Source organism: Colius striatus, chromosome 22 (genome assembly GCF_028858725.1).
Source record: "Colius striatus isolate bColStr4 chromosome 22, bColStr4.1.hap1, whole genome shotgun sequence".
In the NCBI taxonomy this organism is placed as follows: Eukaryota; Metazoa; Chordata; class Aves; order Coliiformes; family Coliidae; genus Colius; species Colius striatus.
In genome coordinates, this window is record NC_084780.1 from 5,831,346 (window position 1) to 5,852,654 (window position 21,309).

Consider the following 21,309-nt stretch of genomic DNA (forward strand, 5'->3'; position numbering starts at 1 on the left):
TTGGAAACAGAACAAAGCTGGTTAGAAATGTATTACTTTGATCTTTTGTGAGCGGAAGGCAAAGGAAAACAGAGTTTTGGCTACTGATTCAACAAGTAATGAATTGGAATTGTATCACCATTGGGTCACCAATGGATATGGGGTTTGGTCATATTCTGGTGAAAGCAGAAAGGTTTGGGTTAAAGGACTGGATTCAATTCAGTCAACATTTGGAGGAAACGTGGCACATAAATGTCCATATTCTATCTGAGAGTCAGGAGTGCAAAAGAACTCTCTTTGTTTGAGCAAACTCCATCTGTTGTGTTAATATGACAAAGTAATCTCTCTTGTGGCAGCTAGCGGTACTTAAGGGTCACTTTGTCATCTGACACACCAGATTTGTGAGCCATTCACAGCCATTCAATTATAAGGCTGTGTGCTAGTGACAACCACAGATACCAGGACAGTAAATAATGGACTTTTAGAATCCTTCATCCTAGTTTAAGGAAAGGTGAATTGCCCATTGAAACAAGGTTGCAACCATGGTACGTTCCTCATTCCATTCCTGCAAATGGGTCACAAAATGACTCTTCAGTGCTTAAAAAATCTTTTACTACAATTTAAATTTTTGGGGAGAACTGTTGCAAAGTTTTCTAGCAGCTTATGTGAGCTACAGAATTTCCACACAAGCCAGTTGAACTATTCTGATTCATCAGTTCAGACCAGAATCCAAACTTGCTACCTGATTTGGTACAACATCATGGCAATAAGAAGCAGAAAAGTGCAGACAAAACCACATTAAACGTTGTGCAGATTCTCATTTTTAATCAAAATTCAAACAATCACTGTTACTGCTGCTCTTTGCTGATAAGAAGCAGCATTTGGAATGTTTTTAACCACTGAGACTCACTATCTGAGTACACTTGTGTGCTGGAGGCAATCTAGCTTTGTTAGTGTGGTAGGTGAATACCTCTGCAAACCAGGATGTGCTTTGGTCATGTTACTTCCAGCACCCTCACCAGCTTAGTGATGGAGCAACTCATGCAGCTCCTAGAGGTGTCCACCTGCCTGGTGCAGAGGTTGGAGTTTCTATAACTCTTCAAAATCAGGGCTTTACAAGGGCAGATGCTGAAGGACTTTGTTTGCCTCGGCCAATTTGTTAAAGTTTTCAAGTGAAGGTGAGTCTTGTGAGTCAAAGTAGTGAAGGTTTTAAGCACAAAATTCTAAACTGAAGAGTCGGATTGTGAAATATCTGCTTGTTACATAACATCCAAAACTGGCTAGAAATAAAGACAAGATGAGTCTTACAAAAGAAATTGAATAGTCATTGATACAGGAAGAATCAATTCACTGTCCTTGGAGTGGTGACCTTTATAGCTCACTGAGATAAACCAGTTGCACTCAGCAGGTCACACTAATTAACCAGTCATCTTCTTCCAGTGTATCGCTGAAGCCTAAGTGGTGTTATTCCAGCATAAGCCAAACTATGGAAGTGAGGGTGATTTATCTTAAAAGAAAGCTCTCACAAGTCAGAAATCAAAAGTACATTTGGTGATGGATGCAGATAGAAATAGGCATGAATATTTCAGGTGTTAACCTCTCCTTTGTGGAATGAATCATGGTGTAGGTAATGTGTTCTTTTACTGCAGAGACTTTTATATAAACCTGGAAGTAAAACATATGTATCAAATATCTGAAATGTTCCAAGAGACTTCTGCATACAGGATCACTTAATAATGAGAAATGAAATTCTCCCTCCCAACACGATGCACGATGTGATCAGAAAGGTCGTGTCATAGAAACTGCTTGACTGGCTCTGAGATAAATTACCTGCTCCCGTAAGCAGAGCTGCAGTGAGAGAAGGTATGTGCAACCTTTAAACCCAGTAAGAGAGTTCATCTGCTTTGTGCCATATAAAGGACTGAAAGGTTATTATTTTTTAGCCTGGTGGCACTGGTGACTGGGTTGTAGTTTGGAAACACTGGCAGCTTCTTCCCTCCTCTTAAGGCAGCAGAACTGTCCTGTATTACTAATCAGCACAAATGACGAGTGTATATATGATGTGTGACTGACAGCACAAGACAAATGCAGTTTAGTTCTTTCAGAAGCACCTAAGAAATTAAACTTAATGTACAACTTGTTTATAGGATCTCCCTAACCCCGTGTTAAAATGTTATTTGCATTCAAGTGAACTTGACTGACACCCTGCTATTGACTATGTGGGGGTGTGAGTGAGTGGTGAGTAGCAGATGATCACATCTTTATCCCTTGGCACGGGTTTTGGGTATTTTTTAAAGATGACAATGAAATAGAAGTGCATTTAACCCGTTGCAGAATGTTCATGGGAGCTTGATTGTCAGCTCTCTCTGGCATAATTTGTAGATCTGCAGAGTATGTCCAAGTCCCTCTTCAGAACATGTGTGTGCATGTCTTTTCCATATGAAGCCTGGGCCAGGCACAAAGACCTAGTAAGATATAAGAGGATTGTGTTGCTACTTACGGTTGTTTTTTCCAGGCAGTGCAGCAGGTGGTGATGTTGGCTTTCAATTAAGGAGGTGCCTTTAGTCATATGTTGTTCATCTTCAGTGGATCCCTGAATAGCCAGAAAAAGCGGGAGGGAGAGAAAAAAAACCCATGAAAACAAACAGAACTACCAGTATTAGCTTTCACAGGGATAAAGAAAACCATGTTCTAGTTGCCATTTCCAGAATGATTCTGTGATCCTTAAGTGAAGGGATAACTCTGTCTCTGACAGATGCCAAAACATAGCTGAACTGGCACGTTAAGAAAGCTGACTTTATTGTACACAGGATTAATAGATTCCTATGGGAATGTATTTTAGGCAGGTTATGGATTTTTTTTGTTGCTGCTGTTCTGGAAGATGAGCATTCCCACAAGTATTTTTAGAAGTGGCTTAAAAAAAAAAATCAGTTCCATTTTTCTTGTTAACAATCCTCCTGGTGAGCTAACACATCAAGCAAGTCCTGTTTGTACCCTGCCGAGAGTACTGACTCTGCTGAAGTCTCTGTTGGAATATTTCCCATGGAAGTCCTTGCAAGCCCTTAAGCAGATATGATGCTGCACTAAAGCACTGGAAAAAGAGAAAGAGCACGTATTGCAAATGGTATCTTTTTATGAGGATTTGCTTGAGAGGAGATCTAAATGGAATCTGAAAGCAAAGATAGAGCTTCCTCTGGCAGAAAACTGAAGCCAATTGTTAAATTTTGGCATCACAGCTTTTAGTCTCTTCCTTCCATCATGAGGTTAGGCTTGCCTCGGATGGAAGTGGTTCAAGGAATGGCAGTGACCAGGAATAAAGTCCAGAGAGTTGAATTCATATCTTCCTTTCATTGTTTCTTCCCTCAGCTCAATGTTTCCAGAAACAAAGAGCATGCAACCATTGACAACATCCTGGCATGCAAATTAAGAATGAGATCTACAGTGCTTCCCTAGGACAGTGAGAGTGCCAGTATCACAGAACTGCTTGGCATTTTGATAGTACTGTTGAGGAATGTGTACCTATAGAGACTGTATCAGTGGTACCTACATTACTGCAGGCAAACAAAATCTGTGCCTTCATTAGAAGGGTCTGGCTGTAATGAAAATGCTAGTGGGGAAGAGGAGAGGAGATAGTTTGCTTTTTGAGCTGGGATGCCAGTTTAGCAAGGATTTGATGCCAGCTACCATTCAGTTTGTTCTTGGAAGACATTCAGTGAACTGCTGGTTGCTTGGATGGAGACTGAAACGGGCTGAAACTGTAGTGTCAGTTCTGAAATTCAAAATACTTTCACTTTATCTCTTATACTTAGTGCTTCAGCATGTAAAATTGGACGCTGGTGAACTGAGATGAACTGATTCACTGGTTAGACTGTCCCTTCCCATGAGAATGGCTGTAATGCTTATCTATGGATAAGCAGATTCTGCTTGTGGAAATGCACAAGACCTCACAACCTACTGTTCCTAGGACATACACCTCCTAGCATTTTAGCTAAAAGGGAATTTCAGATAGCTGTACAAGGAGATTAATGCTAAGAGGATATGTAGGCTGCTGCCATGGAAGAAGCTCACTATCCCTTGAGCACTTCTGACATAAAGCCCAGTAAATATCTCTCTAAATGAGAAGAAAATGGTCTGAGTACTTTGTGTCTCGATGGCAAACACAAAATGCCACAAATCCACATCATTTTAAAGCGAGAGTCTGTATTCTTGCGAGGAGCAGAACCCCTTCCTGCTGCTGCTGTCCTTGGATGGATCCTTTTCTTCGTTTTTTCTTTTCTTTGATAAGGCTGCAGGCTGAAGACATGCTGTTCCCTTGAAAGATGGTGTCAGTGTGTTCATTCTGGTGCCAACGAAGGGACATTCTGGCAACATGTTCTGGAATCTTGAACAGTCTTTATTTCCCAATGTATTAATCTGACTGCAGAACCACAGCCAGGATATGTTCTGGGACACTTGTTTTCCTTGGGTGAACCCTCCAAGCATCAGACTGCAAGGCAATCTGCTGGGCACTTGTAAAACAATTACACATTGATCACACTACTGTGTGATTGCTAACGATGAGAGTGATAATAATATCTAGTCATAGAGTAATTGCAGTCAGAATTACTGCTGGGTAACAAACCAGCCCTGTGCAATCTGGCCATGTGAAGTCCATTAAGGTTAGCGTGAGTCCTGGGCAAGGTATTGAGATGGGGTGTGTACCTGACCAATGAAGCAGTTTGGTACTAATTGGACTGATGGATATGCACAGTATGTAGATGATATTTTGGTACAGAAGTTGCATTCCTTCATATTTTACAGCTTAAAAATTTGGCTGGCTAGACTATGCTGTCATTCACATTTTGTGCTCTTAAGAATAGTTTGTTCTGCTATAAAATGAAAGGACATAAAATCTTGCCTTGTGGAGTTAAAAGGATCATGTATACCTTTACAACAAAGGAAGTTCTGCACTTCTGCAGTTAATTAATGTCACTACCTGTGGGCAGAGAGACGTGTCTTGGTTCTTGATTCAGGTAGTGGCTAGTCCTCAGGCAAAGATCACTTCCTGATGGGCATCCAGATGCCAGGCACAGCTTTGGCAAGTTTCTTGTTTTAGCAAGTGATATTCTTGTCTGTCACAGGTGGATGGTAATTCACCCTTTGCTTCTGAATGTTTGAACAGAAATTTCCTTGGGGTGGGGATATTTTCTTACAAAGTACTAATACAAATGTACACAATATTCAGTGCTTCTCAAAGTAAGATTTGTGGATCTTACTGGGCTGTGGGGGAGTTCATGTTGGCATTTAGATGTGTAAGCCCACCATAAAGCAAGCTACACCCAGAATAGCTTGGGAAGACCTGCTCTAGGTGCTACTATATTCCTAAATTTAGTTATTAATGGATAAAAACATCCTCTAGAACCAATTCAGAAATGATTTTGGTTTCTTTTCTGTGTCTACAGTAGCTTTATATGACCCTTCTTCCACCAATTTTTGGGCAAGTGCCAGGAAATGAGCCCATTCAGCTAAATATTTCTCTCAACCGAATGCATTTTGGACTTAAGCATCAGCGTGTCAGCTGCCGTTCTGTGAGTAGTCTTGGCAGGGAATTTTGGTTGACAAGAGAAGTGAGGAGATTCTGGTTGGGATGACAGGTTGGAAGATCAAGTGCAAACTGGGTGTCCCTGCTAAACTCTTCTGGCATTTAAAGAAACTAGAAATCTAAAGCTCAAAAGGAAGTTTTAAGTTAGTAGATAAGTTTTTTGATGTTCCTGGGTAATGAAAGAGCAGAATCTCAGCTGGCACCCCAGTCCTGAGTCTTTCCTTTATGGGGATTAGCCTCTGGACTAGGTGTGACCATTCTTCTTGGTGTCTTCTTGATAGAGAAACTTTTCTTGAACTGCTCAACAGCAACATATGGTTCAAGAAACAGATTTTCTGAGTGTTGCTGGCATTTGCAGAGCAGGAGACGTTAGATGTGTAGTCAGAAGGATCAGACTTGTTTTGGAGGGGAGAACAGAAACTGATCTGGGCATCCTACCTTCCAAATCTGTACTTCATGTAGAGTCAGTTTAAAAACTACTCCATTTGTAAAGGGCCAGACTCTTCTATCTTGGCCTGTGCTGGTAGCATCCCACGTGCAAAATACGGTGCTGCACGATTTCCCTCTGTGTGCTGTACCCACTGAACTTGGGTAGGAGTCAGCTCAGGTCCCACTGAGCAGCATTCACTGTGAGCTGAAAAGGTTTTTCAACTTTGATTTTACAAATGCAAGCGTTGTGTGTCAGGGAAAATAGCATACATCTGAAGGATTAGAGCCCAAGTAAGGATGCATGAGCAAGTGCTGGGTGGCTCTGGTGGCTCCATTAGCTTTCTTCATCTTTCCCTTTGCTCCCCACGTGCATGGAAGGGTGATTTATTTAAAATGAAATCCATGAAATGTGCTAATACCTGCTCTGGTGTTGATCAGGCTCAATGTAATAACCTCCTGATGCACTTACAACTTTTCTTCTCATGAACAGTTTCCATTAGCCTCCAGAGGCCTTTCTGTTAAAAATAAAGCTACCACCAAACTGCCTGAAACAGGTGTAGGGAATATATTTGTGTACTATTGGGCATGGTCAGATGGTTCATGTTAGAGAGAGGCTCTTAAAAATAACTAAGTATATGTTGGGAGAGAATGGGTATTTGTAGTACTAGCAGACCCTGGGCTGTATAAATCAGTACAACTCTAACAGTTCCATCACATAGAGGGTTTTGAGGGAACAGTGAACCTGGCCATCCCTTCCCTAGCTCAAGGAGGAGCCCAAGGAAGCTTTTTCCTCCCATCTAGTCTTGCAGCTGGATTCCAGCTGTCCCTCCACACTGCGTGTACGGCTGTCAGAGCCCAATTGTCACATAACACCATTGGTGTGTGAGGCTGCCCCACTGGGTAATGAGCAATTGGGTGGCAACAGAGAGAGAAAGGGGAAGGATCCTGGGGAGAGGAGTGGGGCTAGGGAACGTCTCATAGTCAGTTGAAGGAGATGCTGTCTCTGCACTTACCGTCAGCTCCAGGGCTTCGTTCAGGAGCCCGTTGCGCTTGCTGTGCAGGTAGGCGTTGGAGCTGCCTGTTTTGGCCACACGGATCCTCGCAAGCCGGGCTTTCTGTGAAGAAGGCAAACAAGCTGAAATTAGAACTTAGCACACTGGGTGATCAGCCCTTACTTGGAAATACCAGGAGAGAGGATTTCAGATTCTCACTCTACCTGAAAATGCCTGGGGATGAAATACGAGGGGTTCACAGACAGGACAAGGTGCTGTTGAGAACAGCTAGCACAGGTCTGTCTGCAGCAGTCAGATGGTACATATATCTGGAGAACATAATCTGTCCTAGAGTGTTAATAGCTTTTCCAGAGATAAGAAATGGGGTACTGCAGATTTGCTTCTTGCTTTTGAAAGGTAATAGTAATTTTTGGGGTTGAGATGTACAGTAAATAGAGATGCTTGTTTGTCTTGGACGTGCAGGATGACTGTATGACCCTGAATGATGTAGCAGTGTGCACATGCTCTGTCCCTGTGTTCCTTGCATGGCTCACTTCTCTCTTTCAGCTCTGTGCTCTCAGACATCTGTGTTGTCCTTTGCTCTGCTTGTACTGCAGCTAGCACCCGGTCCTCAGCGACTGTCCTGGTGGACTGTCCTCTGCAGTGACAGTCTTAGATTCTTAACTTTGGTATCTGATACTGTAAGACTGTCCAAAAATATGCATCTCTTGACAAGCTGACAGAAGTCACTCTGCAACAACACATTCGCCTCTTCTCATTTTTGTTTATCTCTGACCTTCTTGACCTCCAGGGGCCAAGTTAGGTGATAAAAAGCAATCCAGAATCAAGCAAACAAGACAAACTAGTAAGACCCTCTCTCTTTTTGATCACACAGATTTTAAACATTTCAGTTTTCTTTTCAATTGTTGCCTGTTCTCTGTCAAATGCTGATTTGCCTTTTTCTTTTCTACTGTTAATTTATGACTCAAACACCATTAAAAGTAAATACATGAAATAGCTGTGGCTATTAAAAAATAATTACATTGTGCTGTAGTTTAAAATGCTGCATAATCTTTTAAATAACATGGAACTCATGATTTTCCTTTCTAATTAGAGGTGCTAATGGGTATACACTGTAGGAAGAGTAAAGCCAAGAGGCAAATATCTGCAATGGGTTCGGAGAGTGTAATAATTCCAGGAGTTCTATTACTGTACATGCTTGAGTGACTCTGGCCCTCAATATTTGAAGGATTTGTTTAACCTTAAGAGCTTCTGCTCAAGCAGACAATTTCTCAGGCAAAGACATGTACAGGATACTAGTTTGCAGCTTTAATTGGGTGACACAGACTATGACCAGTCTGAAAAATAGGTCTTGTTTTGACACTCCAGAATGGGGACATCCCACATTTACTTTCTTTTCTATGCTTTACCTAGATTTCATTGTCCCATTTTAATGTTAAGACTCCAGGACAGTGTATGAGAGTGAAATCTCTGATGAAACCTGCTCTGTACTGTGGCTGGGGAATCTTGCAGCACTATCTGGTACCCTGTGAAAGGGGCATGAGTTGTGTTTGCAAGATGTAGACTGGGGATATCACAGGAAAATGAAATTGGAACTTCAGTTTGTCCCAAGACTTTCCCAAAGTTCTGGGTTCCTCTAGGCCCAAAAGGCTGGCCTGAGACTGTAATCTGGAAAAAAACCCACTGAGACTACTACTGTTGAAAATGAGTTAGAGGGGAAGAGCAAGGGATAAGGGGCCAAAGGCCCATTTCCCTGTTAACGTGGTATTGTCTCTGTTCCTGTTATTAAATTTCCATTAAATGATTCTTCTGGCTGCAAGTATCTGCCTTTGTCTCTGTTCCTTTCTTTTCTTTTGGTCTTATCTTTTCAGTAATCAGGGCTGGATGTTGGATCCAGTGACAGTCTTCACAGTGAGGCTCTGATGGCAACCAGAGAAGACTTCCACTTCTTTCAGTGCCTGACAAAATAGCAGCTCCTTTGCTGAAGGAAATGCCAGTCACTCGACTTACCTCACCTACAGCAGGAGAGGTTTCATCCTCATCTTCGGTTCAGTCGCTTGTTAAAGTGGATTCAGTCTTAGGCTCTTGTAATGAACATTATTCCCTTTGCCTCCAGGCTAGCAAGGGATCAAATATTAATAGCTGTATTCCACGTGGACTCAAGACGGTTCATTTCTGAGGTCTGTTCTCTTTTCTTCTTTGAAACAGGGCCACTAGCTATCTCAGTAATTAAGCCCCATAGCTTTTGTAGTTTAGAACAGACATTGTTATTTTAGAAAATGTCAATGGGGCAGGACAGAAGTTAATCCCATTCTCCTTACAAAAAAGATTGTCTGGGATAGTCACATTGCCTAACTGAGCCCCCATCATGATTAAATTTGGTAGATATCTTGATTAACTCAGCTAGAGAAGTTAATTAAAATTGGTGCCTAAAATTGGTTTGGCCCTCCAGACAGTTTCACACATTGGACTAGAAACAACCCTAAACCACAGTTCGTGTTTTTATGTGAAAGTCTGTGTGTAGATGTGCATGATTTGGAAAGGATGTCTGTCAAGTGACACAAACTCTGTGTGATGTTTAGGTCTGTGTCGTATGTTCATGCGGGATGCAGCGCTTTGATCATGCCTGACAGTGACAATCCCTCTGGCATCTGCAGCAGAGGTCTGACACTGGTTTGTATGACTGAGCAGAGTGAATTGAGGACATGAAGGGCACCTGGCAGCAGCGTAAGACCTCGGTTACAGTTCAGAAGCAGGGAAGAGATGACTGTTTCAGAGCAGTTTTGTGTTATCTGTTGGAGTGCATCAGCCTGGACCTGGCTGGCCAGCAGCTTTGGCAGAGCAGGTGAGGAGGAAATTACAGAGGCAAAAGCTTTGATCTTGAGGCACCCCATGCAAGCTTTGAAGCAGACATTTTGCAGGGAACCATCCTAATACTATCACATATTTTGCTGTGAGAAAGCTAGAGAATGCGGCTGACGAGGTCTTCCAAGTTCTGCCAGTTTTTAACTCGTGCAGATATTTGTTTGTCATCCTTGCACAGCTCAAGTGATCTGCAGGACAGAAGGCAGATGAGTGGAGGACCATGTTTTTCTTGCCAACTGCTGCAAATGTCCTTTGCATAGTGTGGGGATTGCTGTCTTCTGCATCTTGTCCCATGGATGTGGCAGACTAAAGGTCATTTGGGCCAGGTCTGAGATCACTGTTACTGAATATAACCCCTGCACAGAGAGTCTAAAAAAGGAAAAGAAAACGGCACACTGTGTCTGCATGTAGAGTGGTAAAAGGAGTTGCTAGGAAACCACAGGATCTCAAAATGCATATGACCTAATCTGGAAGATAATTTGTATGATGAAAATAATAATACTAATGACAACCACTTACAGGTTAGAATGATTAATTTGGTTGTCTTGGAGCCCACGTGTTTCTGAGAGCAGGATGGGAGGCAGGTCTCAGTAACTTCTGGCTTGCTGCTTTTTAAGAAACTGGAGACTCAGAATAAGCAGGAAGAGCAGTGAAGCCCTGTATATGTGGAGTGCTGAGATACAGTGGGGAGGATGATGCAAGTGGCTGTTAGCATTCTGGGTATATACATTTCCCAAAGGGATTGACAAAAGAGAGAGTTGCCTGTCTTTATCTTTTAGTTGCTTTGGAGAAGCACAGGAGCAGGAGTTGCTGGCTGGGAAAAATGCTTACCAGATGGCAGGCCCAGGAAACAGCTAATTATTATTTATTAATGATTTTCATCTAGTTCTTATGGAGATAATGTTCACTCTTGATTTATGTGGTATAATAAACTATTAGGTTCCAACTGATGACACAGTTTTGTATTTGCCAGACATCTTCAGCTTTACAGATCTTCTGTGCTTGAGCAAGCAGAGGACTGGAGTTCAAGTACGTCAAGTACTACGTCTTGTGTCCACTCCTGCTCCCTCTTTGGGCTACAGGTGTTATAACATTATCCTTCACAGAATGGATGAGGTTGGAAGGGATGTTTGGAGGTCATCTGGTAGGGCATCTGGTCCAACCAGCCTGCTCAAGCAGGACCATCTTGACCCAATTGGCCAAGACTCCATCCAGGTGGCTTTTGAATATTTCCAAGGGTGGAACCAACCTTACTGGGCCACCTGTGCCAATGCTTGGTCACCCTAATACTGAAAGAATGTTTCCTGATGTTCAGACCTGTGTTTCAGTTTGAGATCATCACCTCTGATCCTGTCACTGGGGACCACTTAAAAAAGCCTGGCTCTGTCCTCTTCTCACCCTCCCTTCAGGCATTCATATACATTAGTAAGATCCCTCTGAGCCTTCTCTTCTTTAGGGCAAAGTCCCAGCTCTCTCAGCCTTTCCTCATGCTCGAGAGATGAGCCCAGTGGTGCAGTGGGTGTACACCACTGGTCTTTTAAGACTGAAATGAAGCAATTCTCAAAGGTGATCAATAGAATACTTTTCATCTGATTTTTATTTCCAAAGTGAGATACCACAGCCCTTCAGCAGGTGCTGGAGTTTCTTGCATTTGTCTGCATCTGTTGCTACTTTGGGTCTGGACTTAAATTCTAGATGGAAAGAACATGGTTGATTTTAGGAGAAGATAACAAGCAGATTGTACAGTTAAACAGGAGCTTCTGCAGACTTAACAACAGTATTTTATTGGAATAACTTTCTCACCTTCCTAAAATTATCTCATCTGTGGTACCTTTGACTAACTTTAGCTTAAAATTCAGAAAGCAATTCAGCAAAGTTTGTACTTCTGAGGGGGAACTCGTTGTACATATGTAACTCAGAGAGGGAACGGAGAACGGATGAAACCTTCATCTGGTGGAACCCAGCTTAGCCCCCAGCCCTTTGTGACAGTTTAACCTTGCCAAGCAGAAAATGGAAAATTCTTAATTTAACAAAACCATTCAAAAATAATAGAGTGGACAAGATAGTAAATGAATTTACTGTCTGTGGAGTGCTTTCCTTGGTATAATAAGGCAACACTGATCATCTGTCCTACTTACTGCTCTGGGAAGCTGATATGCCATCTTTAACAAGGCCTGGAAGCAGGCTGGACTGCCAAATTAGGACTCAGGGTTATTACACGTGTTTGAATGCTGAAATAATGGCTGTTTAAAAAGCAAATGGCCCATATAATAAGTATGAGTTGTTATTCTGCTAGCCATGGTTCCATCTGGCTCTCGTAATAGGCAGCGGAGTTACAGCCGTGGTAGAAAAGTTACTTTCTGCAGATCATTTTTCTGTCATTTTAACTGTTTTTCCCAAGAAAAGTGTGCACATTTGGACTTTCCTTCCTCTCAAGTCTTTACATTAAACAGCTTTTGGCCAAGTTTAAACCTGCTGTCATTTTTGTGTTGGGGGGGATGTTGTAGAGCTGCACATGGAAATTAGATAGTGTAGAACTCATTATATTCCTATATAATTTGATAGAACCACTTACAGTCAGACCTTGATCTTATTTTGGGCCTCTTCATTACTTTCCAGAGATGAAAGATTCCCGTCCCCTCCTCTGTGGCTCTCCTTTTAATCCTACCTTACCCTTGGCACCATTAAAGCAACAGAACATCATTTCAAATGCACTATATCGTTTAATCTTTTCCAACACTGAAGAACATGATGTTCAATCTATTTATAGAACAATGCACAGAATATGGAGTTTAATGGATCTCGACTTCTCTACTAGTCACAGATATCCTGGCTGATTAAACACAGAACCTGGGGGAAAAAGTGTCATAGTATGCAAAGCTTGCAGAGGGAAATGCAGGATGGTCAGGAAGCCCTTGGAGCACTGGGACAGGTCCCCTCCTATTGCCAGCTTCCTTTTGTACATTTTCATCTTGAACTGAACAAGCTCTGGCTTAAACTTAATGAAGCTTTTACTCCTACTGGGCATTTATTTTAGAGCTCCGTTTTGCTATTTAGAAAATGTATTCTGATTTCCAGCCTGCGTGTGTTTGTTGCCAATTTTACTCAGTTGTCATTGTATTGACATTTGCTTTTTCCATAGACCATTTCCTTTCTGGTTTTTGCTTCATTCTACAGGAAATAATAGAATGGATTTCACTTTTTGTAGAGTTTGACAATTCTCACTTTATCCCTTTGCTTGGTGTGAGCTTTTTAAGAGGCCATTTCGTATTTTTATCCTCTGTAGATGCCCTACTTATTTCTAATACCATTTTTTGTAGTTACCTGTCTATCCATCCACCCAATGAGGGTTACAGTCAGACCTTGATCTCTGTAAGAACTGACCTTCTGGATAGTTTCTCCTTGATGGAAATATGTTGTACAGAGTTGCTGCATCTTGGCTGAAATTCAAAGCTTCCCCTATGCTGAGGTTCCCACGCTCCTAGTCCAGCTGACTGACAAAGCTAACTCTCTTCACTTCTGAAGCTTGCCTCTTGAAATAGTAATAAAAGAAACTCCTACATATACTTTTTTTTTTGTCTTCTTAGTGCTGTAATAGATTTTTATAGCTTGGGTCAAAATTGCTGCAGGGATGCGTGGTCAAAGAGGTGCCCTACCAATTGTGGTGGGAATCTGGTGTGGTTTGTTAAGAGTTAGAAGTGAGGTATTATGGAGTGTGAATTAAGATGTCAGAACGTGTCTAGAAACATATTACTTAGTAAACATCTTTTAAAGAAAAGTAGCTCATGTTTTTCTGCATCATTCATAGAGAGGTTGCTGTTCTCCATTATTCTAAAACAAGGTTCTGTTTCACTGAAAGCAAAGCGTGCTGAGCATCTGTCTGCCTCTGATTTGTCTGTTTGTGTTTCCAAATCTCACTTTTATAACGTCTTTCACAGAGATCACACCCCTAATTAATAGCAATAAAGTATTCAGGGGATGGAGAAATTAACAGAATTTGATCTAGTGTCATATGCTAACTTACTAGACCAGATATATGAACACTAATTAATGGTGTGGAGGCCTGTGGTTAGCTACAGCAGATGATGGTAATTGCTTCATACAGTGCTGCTCACACCTTCCCCAGGAAAGCAGTGAAAACGAGGGGAACTACACTGAAAACAGGAACCACAAAACTTCTGTATGAAACTCAAGTAAGCAAAGTTGTAAAGCGTGTGTCTTTCATTCTCCCATGTGAAATGAGGCCCAAGGGGAAGAGATGACAGTGGGGCCGTTCTGCCTGCTCACTGGCAGTGAGAGCACATGGGGTAGGTACTGACCCGCAGCAGGGAGGGGGAATGGGGTGGTGTTAGTGTGGGCAATGCTGCTGCTGCAGGCAGGGTAGGGTCAGGAGATGTGCTCCAGTCCCACTTCTCTGTGCCACCAGCTTTCAGCATTAATTGAGAAGTGTTGCTTGCTGGCAAATGAAAATTGCTCTGAAGCCACCAAATGGCAATAAAGTTCCTGTGCAGTGTGATTAGCTTTCTTAGTGAAGCTGCTGCTCATGGCTCCTCTTGCTTCTGAGGTCTCCGGGGACAAATCACTTGCGTTAGGCTGCTGGGGAAAAAAATGCATCATGAAGCCATCCCATGTTCCTGTTTGATAAGTGAAGACTCTTAGAAGATGTGTGTCTCAGCTCCCATCCTTCTGCTGCCAGCCACAACACGATGGCTGCGTCTGTGGCAGATGTGGAGGGAGAAGCCTGCCTGGCAAGCTGGCCTGGGCACTGCAGTGCATTCGCTCTGTGGGCAGAGAGCTGCTGAGTCCTTGTGGCCCCTCGTGCTTTGTGCATTCCAGCATCACTGCACTTTCCACTAGAATGGCTCCTAATTGTCCTGACTCAGTTGCTAACAAAGCTGATGCTTCATATGAAGACAGAAACGCACTGGCGCCTGGGTACCGGAGCTCGTGGACAATGTGTAGAATTGCTCTTTATTATTGTATTTGTTGAGAGTTAATGCTGAGTCCTGCCTAAATGGCTGCACTTACATGGAGAGCAGGTGGCTGGAATTACTGTCAGGCAGTGGTCTGCATTGTAAACAGAAGTGTTCTGCTGTACTGTGACAAAGAGGAAAAATGAGAAACTATTTCCCGTGGAGCAATTTGTCTGGTGGATTGAACTGCTTTTTCTTCCTGCACGACACTCACAGGCAGATTGTGATTTCCCCATACAGATATATATATTTTTTAAATCATCTGTAAGTTTTATGCATGGTCTGGATTCCCTTGCCTGATCATGAACCATTCTCTGCCAGCATTTGCTGTTGCTCTTGCCTGCTAACCGTAACTGGTCAGGAAGGCACATGCAGTGGTTTCTGCTGCCTTGTTTGGTGAGTCAGCAAGAATTGCTAGTGCAAAAGCTCAGATAGATAAATTAAACATCCTGGATATGAATACCATTACCATAAGATACTTTCACTGTGTGACCTTGTACATGAACATGAACTATGCAAGAATCCACTGAGCCAGAAGAAGAAGTGGATTTATCTGAGTTTTATGCATGAGAAAACCTGAGTCACGGAGAGAGATGTGTGGAAGGGCGATGCTGCTGCAGCAACAGTTTGTCAAAACAGTGAGACTGGCTGTAGTGGGGAGACAAAAGAGGATGGCAGGCTCCTGCTCATGCCTGGAGAGGGCCTGCCTCACGCTGGTTTGGAGCCTGATGCGATACCAGCAGATGCTGTTTAATGGGACCTTCAAACAGCAAAGGCTTGTTCTGAGTCAGACTTTGCAGTCCACTGCTGCTGGGTGGAGTGGGAGGAGTGGAGTAATGAGATTCTAGGACTTCTCAAGTTGGGCTGTATAAGACATCTGGCAGTGTGTAAACAGGGAAGTTCTGCAGTGGCCCTCGTGAGATGTGCTGGGAGACTGCAGAGTGTTCCCATCTATCTGATATATGCGCTGAGAGGATTGAAAGACCTGTATTTCCATCCCAGCACCACATGTGTCAGCAGCAAATGTTGTTCTTCATCTGCTTATCACTGCCATGGTACAAATTAGTAACCACAATAGGCTTTACTATCATTTACACACACTTTCAGTTATGTTTCCTCCTCACCCAGTGGATATCTCCATATCCATTAATTTAGACATAACCATATATTGCAGTTGGTGCGGGGTGTTGGAGCTGAATTCAGTATGTAGCCTGGGAGTGAAACTACACCCAGCCCACTCAATTCTGCATCACTTAGGCAAGATGGTGAAATAACTAGTTAACAGCAAAGAATCTGATCACTAGAATCCAGTTCCAAACTAGGATAGGGCTTCCCAGCATTTTTTGGCTGAGTGTTTTGCATGCAGGTCTCCTTGACAGGGCAATTTCAGCTTGCATTTATGTAGACATCTGGGATAAAGTGGGCTACATCAGCCACTACAAATCCTACCAACTGTGCTACATAATGAGCCATCTGGACAGAGGCTGCCACATGCAACCTGGCTTCAACAAGTGGGAAAAGGGGACACACTCTTCCTGAGGTGACCAAGGAGAGCCCCCAAGGATGAACTAGTTGGGTTCTTACGTGCTGCAGGTTGTTATCTGGTTATGACTGAGGCATGATGTGAAAGAGCCTTGAGGCATGAAACAAATGTAGAGTGACTTCTGGATATGTGTGGCAATTATTTCATCTGGGCATTGGACCACAGTTGACAACAGGCTTAATATTTAGATGTATGAGCTTGCTGTGGAAGCTGAACCTATGAGCTCTAGCTCACCGATCTCAATCCCTCCTTTCAGAGAAGATCCCTGCTTGTCTTGTGCAATTTGAGAGCCAGGGAATTTGAACTAGCTGAACTGATGGAAAATGAAGACATTTTGCTTTTGTGGATGCTATGAAAGAGGAAATATTCCTGGTTGGTTTATTTGTTTGATTCTTTTTCCTGTGAACTGCATGAGGGGATGTGACAAACAGGAAAGAGGAGGAAGAGCAAGAGGCACCTGCCCCAGGTGAATGAAACCTCTTTTTTAAAAAAGTAATCAAAAAAAGCTTCTTTTTCCCCTGTTGAAAACTGTTAAATATCAATATCAACAAAAACATATTCCACAGATTCGTTGTGGTTGAAAAAAACCCTTGCTTTCTAAATGTCAGCCAGCTCCTGTTTTAACCTTAATGTTTCTCTCGCTCCTTAAGTTCCCAACCCCATCCCCTGCTGGGAACTGAGTCATGTTCTGTTGCTGAGCTCTCCTTAGACAGCTCACAGCTTTGCTCAAGATGCTTTTTCTGGCCATTCTGTTCCATGCTCTGAAGTTCACTAAACCCACCTCCAAAATTTAGGGTGTCAGCTGAAAACCTCATTTCAAAGCTGACTCCCCTGCTCTGTAACAAATCAATTGTTCCAGTGGCCTCATTATTGACAGGTGTGTGGGCCATCTTTCTCATGGGTACAGTGATGACATATATCTAGTATTAAGCATTCTCTTCATCACCATCTTCCCCCTTCAATCCTGTTTCCAGCGCCTCTGGGAATGACGGCTGGGTCTGGAACAGGCTGTTTCTAACGTGCCTCTTAGGGAGCAATGAGAAAGGAAGAGTAAGGACACAAACATCTTCCTTTTGACTTAAGCCCCTTTCAAGCATCTCCATAGTTACCTCTTCATCAGTCTGCAGAGTCATAGCTGCCTGTGTGCAACCATCTCACGAATAGCTCTCACTGTCAGGAATAACCTTCCCCCATCTACATCCTCTCATTGACTTCCATCTGAAGAGATTCAGCTTCTTCCTTGCCCCATCATTCCTTTTTTTTCCCTTCTGATATTGACTCTATGATTGAATACTTTAGTTCATCTACCAGGCAATGTGTCCACTTCTCTACCTCACCTGATTTATAGCATTTCCTTTTTGATAGCCTGTGTTGCAGTTTTCAGATGTACATTATGGTCTTATGTGAGAGTGGCTCTGCAAAATGATTTTGTTCTGTGTAGTCTTTTCCTTGCCTAAATCTGAGTGTCTGGTTTGTTCCTGGAAACTTATAGCCTAGAGGATGGAATGAGAAATCTGTTTCAAGGATTTTGCAGTACATTGCTTGTTCTCACAGAGTCAAAGGCCACCAGATAATAAATGGAATGAATTGAACAGACTAAAGCTGTAGTCCTCAAAAGCATATTCACTGCAGACCTGAAACCAAGCTCTGTGATTGCTGAAGTTTTGTATTTGTAGATGCCAGTTTCAGTTTAGCCCTGTGAAATGCACCACTAAACCCAGCCTAATCCCTCTCAGATTATCAGCCATCTCAGTACCTTGGCTCTTTTAGCAAATCCAACTATTAGACAATAAATGCACTTTAAACAGTTGTGGGGTTTATTTTTTTCACAGCATCTGAGCATTTCTCCCTCCTCTGCTGAGCAAATGTAGGGGGAGCTAGACAGAGGCTTTGTGAGGCACTGGCTCACCTATCCAGCTCATTCTTGCAAGATTTTTGGTCAGTCTCTGAGTCTACAGGTCTACAACATTCCTCTAAACCTTAGGAAGGTAATCTGCACTTCTGGGATCTTTGCTGCACTAAGCTCAAAGGCTACATCTATTCTTTTCACTACTGTATTATCTGGCAATCTCTCTGGCTTTCTCTGTTGCCTCGCTCTGTTGGGAATAACTTTCTGGCTTAGGGCTGTATTCACTTAGTCTTTAACTTCTAAACAATGAACTGGTTTACTTCATCTACTGCTGCTAAAGGAGCAGCATTTCAGTAGCTGTTAATAGCTGCCTCTGCTTTCTCTTTCTAGGGTTGAAAAGTGGGAGGTGTAGTCCTCAAACCAACACCAGATACTTGTCTCGGTCACATTGCATCCCTGCTGCAAACTGAACACAGCGAGATACTCCAGATCTGAATTACAAAGTCATTCTATTGTCAAGCCTTTTAAGTGTCAAATTCTCTTTTAAAACCAAAGGCTGTGACATTTGCTAAAGAACAGCATCATTTCAAAGTCAGGAAGGTCTATTCTTAGCACATCAGTCAAAATGAAAAAAAAGAGTAAGTCTTGGGGAAAAAAAACCCCAACTTTACCAAAATGAACCTTGTCAGAAATGATCAATTCATCTTCCAGTCAGATTGACCTGGTCCTTGCTGCATGCCAGAGGACAACATTTGATGACACAGCACAATAAATTAAGATTGTCATACATCCTTGTAATTAATTCTCTTGTAGTGCAGGTTTGGCAAAGAATAATTTATCTTCAAGGTGATTAAATCACTGGTAGTTTGGTTTTGGGTGGGGCTTTTTTCTCTTTAGGGGACATTTCTCCTCAGTTAGTTGAACAGATGGTGATGAGTAACAGTCACCTCACAGTGTTTTGTTCATATTATTTAAGTACCTCGTCCTATTTGACCTGTGGCTTCTTAAACCATTGATGGAGTCAAGAGTGAGGGACATTGGGGTTGTGCTGCATTTGCCTATTTTCTGGAGCTCAGCCCCTCAGAAACCTCCAGCAGAACCCAGGTTTACTCACACTTCAACCTTCAAATCTGTCAGTGTTGCATCCAGCCAATTTGACTTTTATCTTTATTATTTCTCATTGGAAAAATTCAGTTTGAGTTCATATAAAATAAATAAGATCTACAGCTTGATCTTGAAACCTACTTAAACACTCTGATAGTTACGATTCTTCAACTAGATATAACTACTTCTAAAGTATTTCTACTAATATATCCCCTATGTATTGTTTACTCTTCAATAACAGGAGAAAAATCATTTGCTTGGCACACTAGAAACTTAAGGAAGATGTCTGTGTTATTTGTGCAAAGCTGTATCCTCTAAACTGCTTAAGAGCTGCCACCGATGGGCTCTTTGTATTTGAGGACTGAGAGAACACAGAGAGCTTTTTCCAACCTTCTTGAACAAGCCATGCAAATGTCTTTGTATCTTTAATTAGATATGGAGACAGAGTTTTAACTATTACTAAAGCTTTCTTATTCCTGAAGAAGGGATTCAGTTCAATGGAGGATGATGCTGGGACGAGTATGCAATCAAAGCAGGTTCTCAACATCCCTGTGCACGTCCTGCCCGGCTCCAGGGAGACTGTCATCAACGTGCTTCTGTTTCTTTCGTTCTCTTTAGTTTTCATGCAGTGATGATCATGTGAAAATTACTCACACTTCTGACTTGAGAAAACTTTCTTAGACCAGAAATTCATCCAATATCAAGGGAATTAGAAATTCAAATGTGGGGAAATTATACACTGAGAGTGTCAATACAGCAACCTCATAAAAGCTGCAATCAATCACACTGGCATCAAAGGTGGTGGTACCTTTCCTTGTCACCATGTGGATCACAGTCCAACAGATAAAGGAAAGAGTGAATCAGAACAAGAAACTTCAGGATGCAAAGAAGCTCCAAAACTGACTTCAGGTCTGTGCTTTCACACCAGTTTGTCCTCTCCAGACTTTCTTAGACCAGAAATCCATCCAATATCAAGGGAATTAGAAATTCAAATGTGGGGAAATGATATACTATTTATTTGCTGCCTGGGCAATATGGTAACACAGGTTCTGCACTGTGTTTATGTGCCATTTCAGTAGAACAAATGCTCTGTCTTAATGTCTTCAATTATTGAAACGAGCTACTGCACACTGTCCCTTCACAAACCTCTATGTGAACACTCCAGTCCAGCACAATCCTGTTGCAGGTGAAATGCAGATACCTTCTGCCTGGGTGCAGCCTTGTGTGAGGCAACCCACTGCAAATCGTTTAAATTCATTAAATGAATGTAATGATCTGTACTGGATTCCCACTGGTTGGCTGCTGACTGCACAGTGTGTGGTACAGAGTGGACTTCCATTGTGATGGCTTTCGATTCTTTTTATCTGTATTATGTTGAATGACTGATCAGATAAACAACTCTCCCTCACCAACACTTCCCAAAATTATTGCAGTTTGATGTTTCACATGTACAAAGCCAAGCCTAATGCAGGTGTCTGCAAAACCCAGCAGTAACTTGCAGAGACTGCAACTCATTCCTGCACAATTCTCTTGCTCTGCTACTCTCCTTATGTGTTTTGACTGCCAAATTGTGTGGTTTTGTAGGTCTTGTATCAGCTCTCTGCTGTCAGCTCCCTGAGATGCAAGAAGTAGGCATGGCCCAGATGCTTGCCTGAAGCAGAAATAGCACGTCTTTCTACTACTATTCTCCATCAGGTCCCCTGAGTCTTGAATTTCTGGCAGATAGCATTCCATAGGGAGAAAAAAAAAACCCAGACCTTTATTTTGCAGTTGTTGTAAAAACCTGATTCTGGTTTTGGTGTAATTTAGCAGGCTGGAAGAGAGATCTAATAAATCTGTTATACCTTCTTAGTGAATTGGTGAAGTTATACTGTTGAAAACTGTTCAGATTTGGGAATGTTCAGTACTCCCCTCATGCTTCCAAGGGCTTTAGTGCATCCCTAGTGGTTTGGTGTTACAGTCTGCACCTTTGG

The 21,309-nt window shown here is 42.3% G+C and overlaps 1 protein-coding gene across 2 annotated transcripts in view; it reads right to left on the reverse strand.

Moving 5' to 3' along the window:
- Window positions 1-21,309, reverse strand: part of KCND3 (potassium voltage-gated channel subfamily D member 3) — a 109,368-nt gene that overhangs the window by 3,531 nt on the left and 84,528 nt on the right. For both annotated transcript variants that reach the window (XM_062013658.1, XM_062013657.1), the window contains exons 3-4: window positions 7,003-7,104; window positions 2,480-2,572 (exon numbers count right to left, since the gene is read on the reverse strand). In XM_062013658.1, coding sequence (XP_061869642.1) covers window positions 2,480-2,572; window positions 7,003-7,104 — 195 coding nt within the window. The remainder of the gene's footprint in view (window positions 1-2,479; window positions 2,573-7,002; window positions 7,105-21,309) is intronic.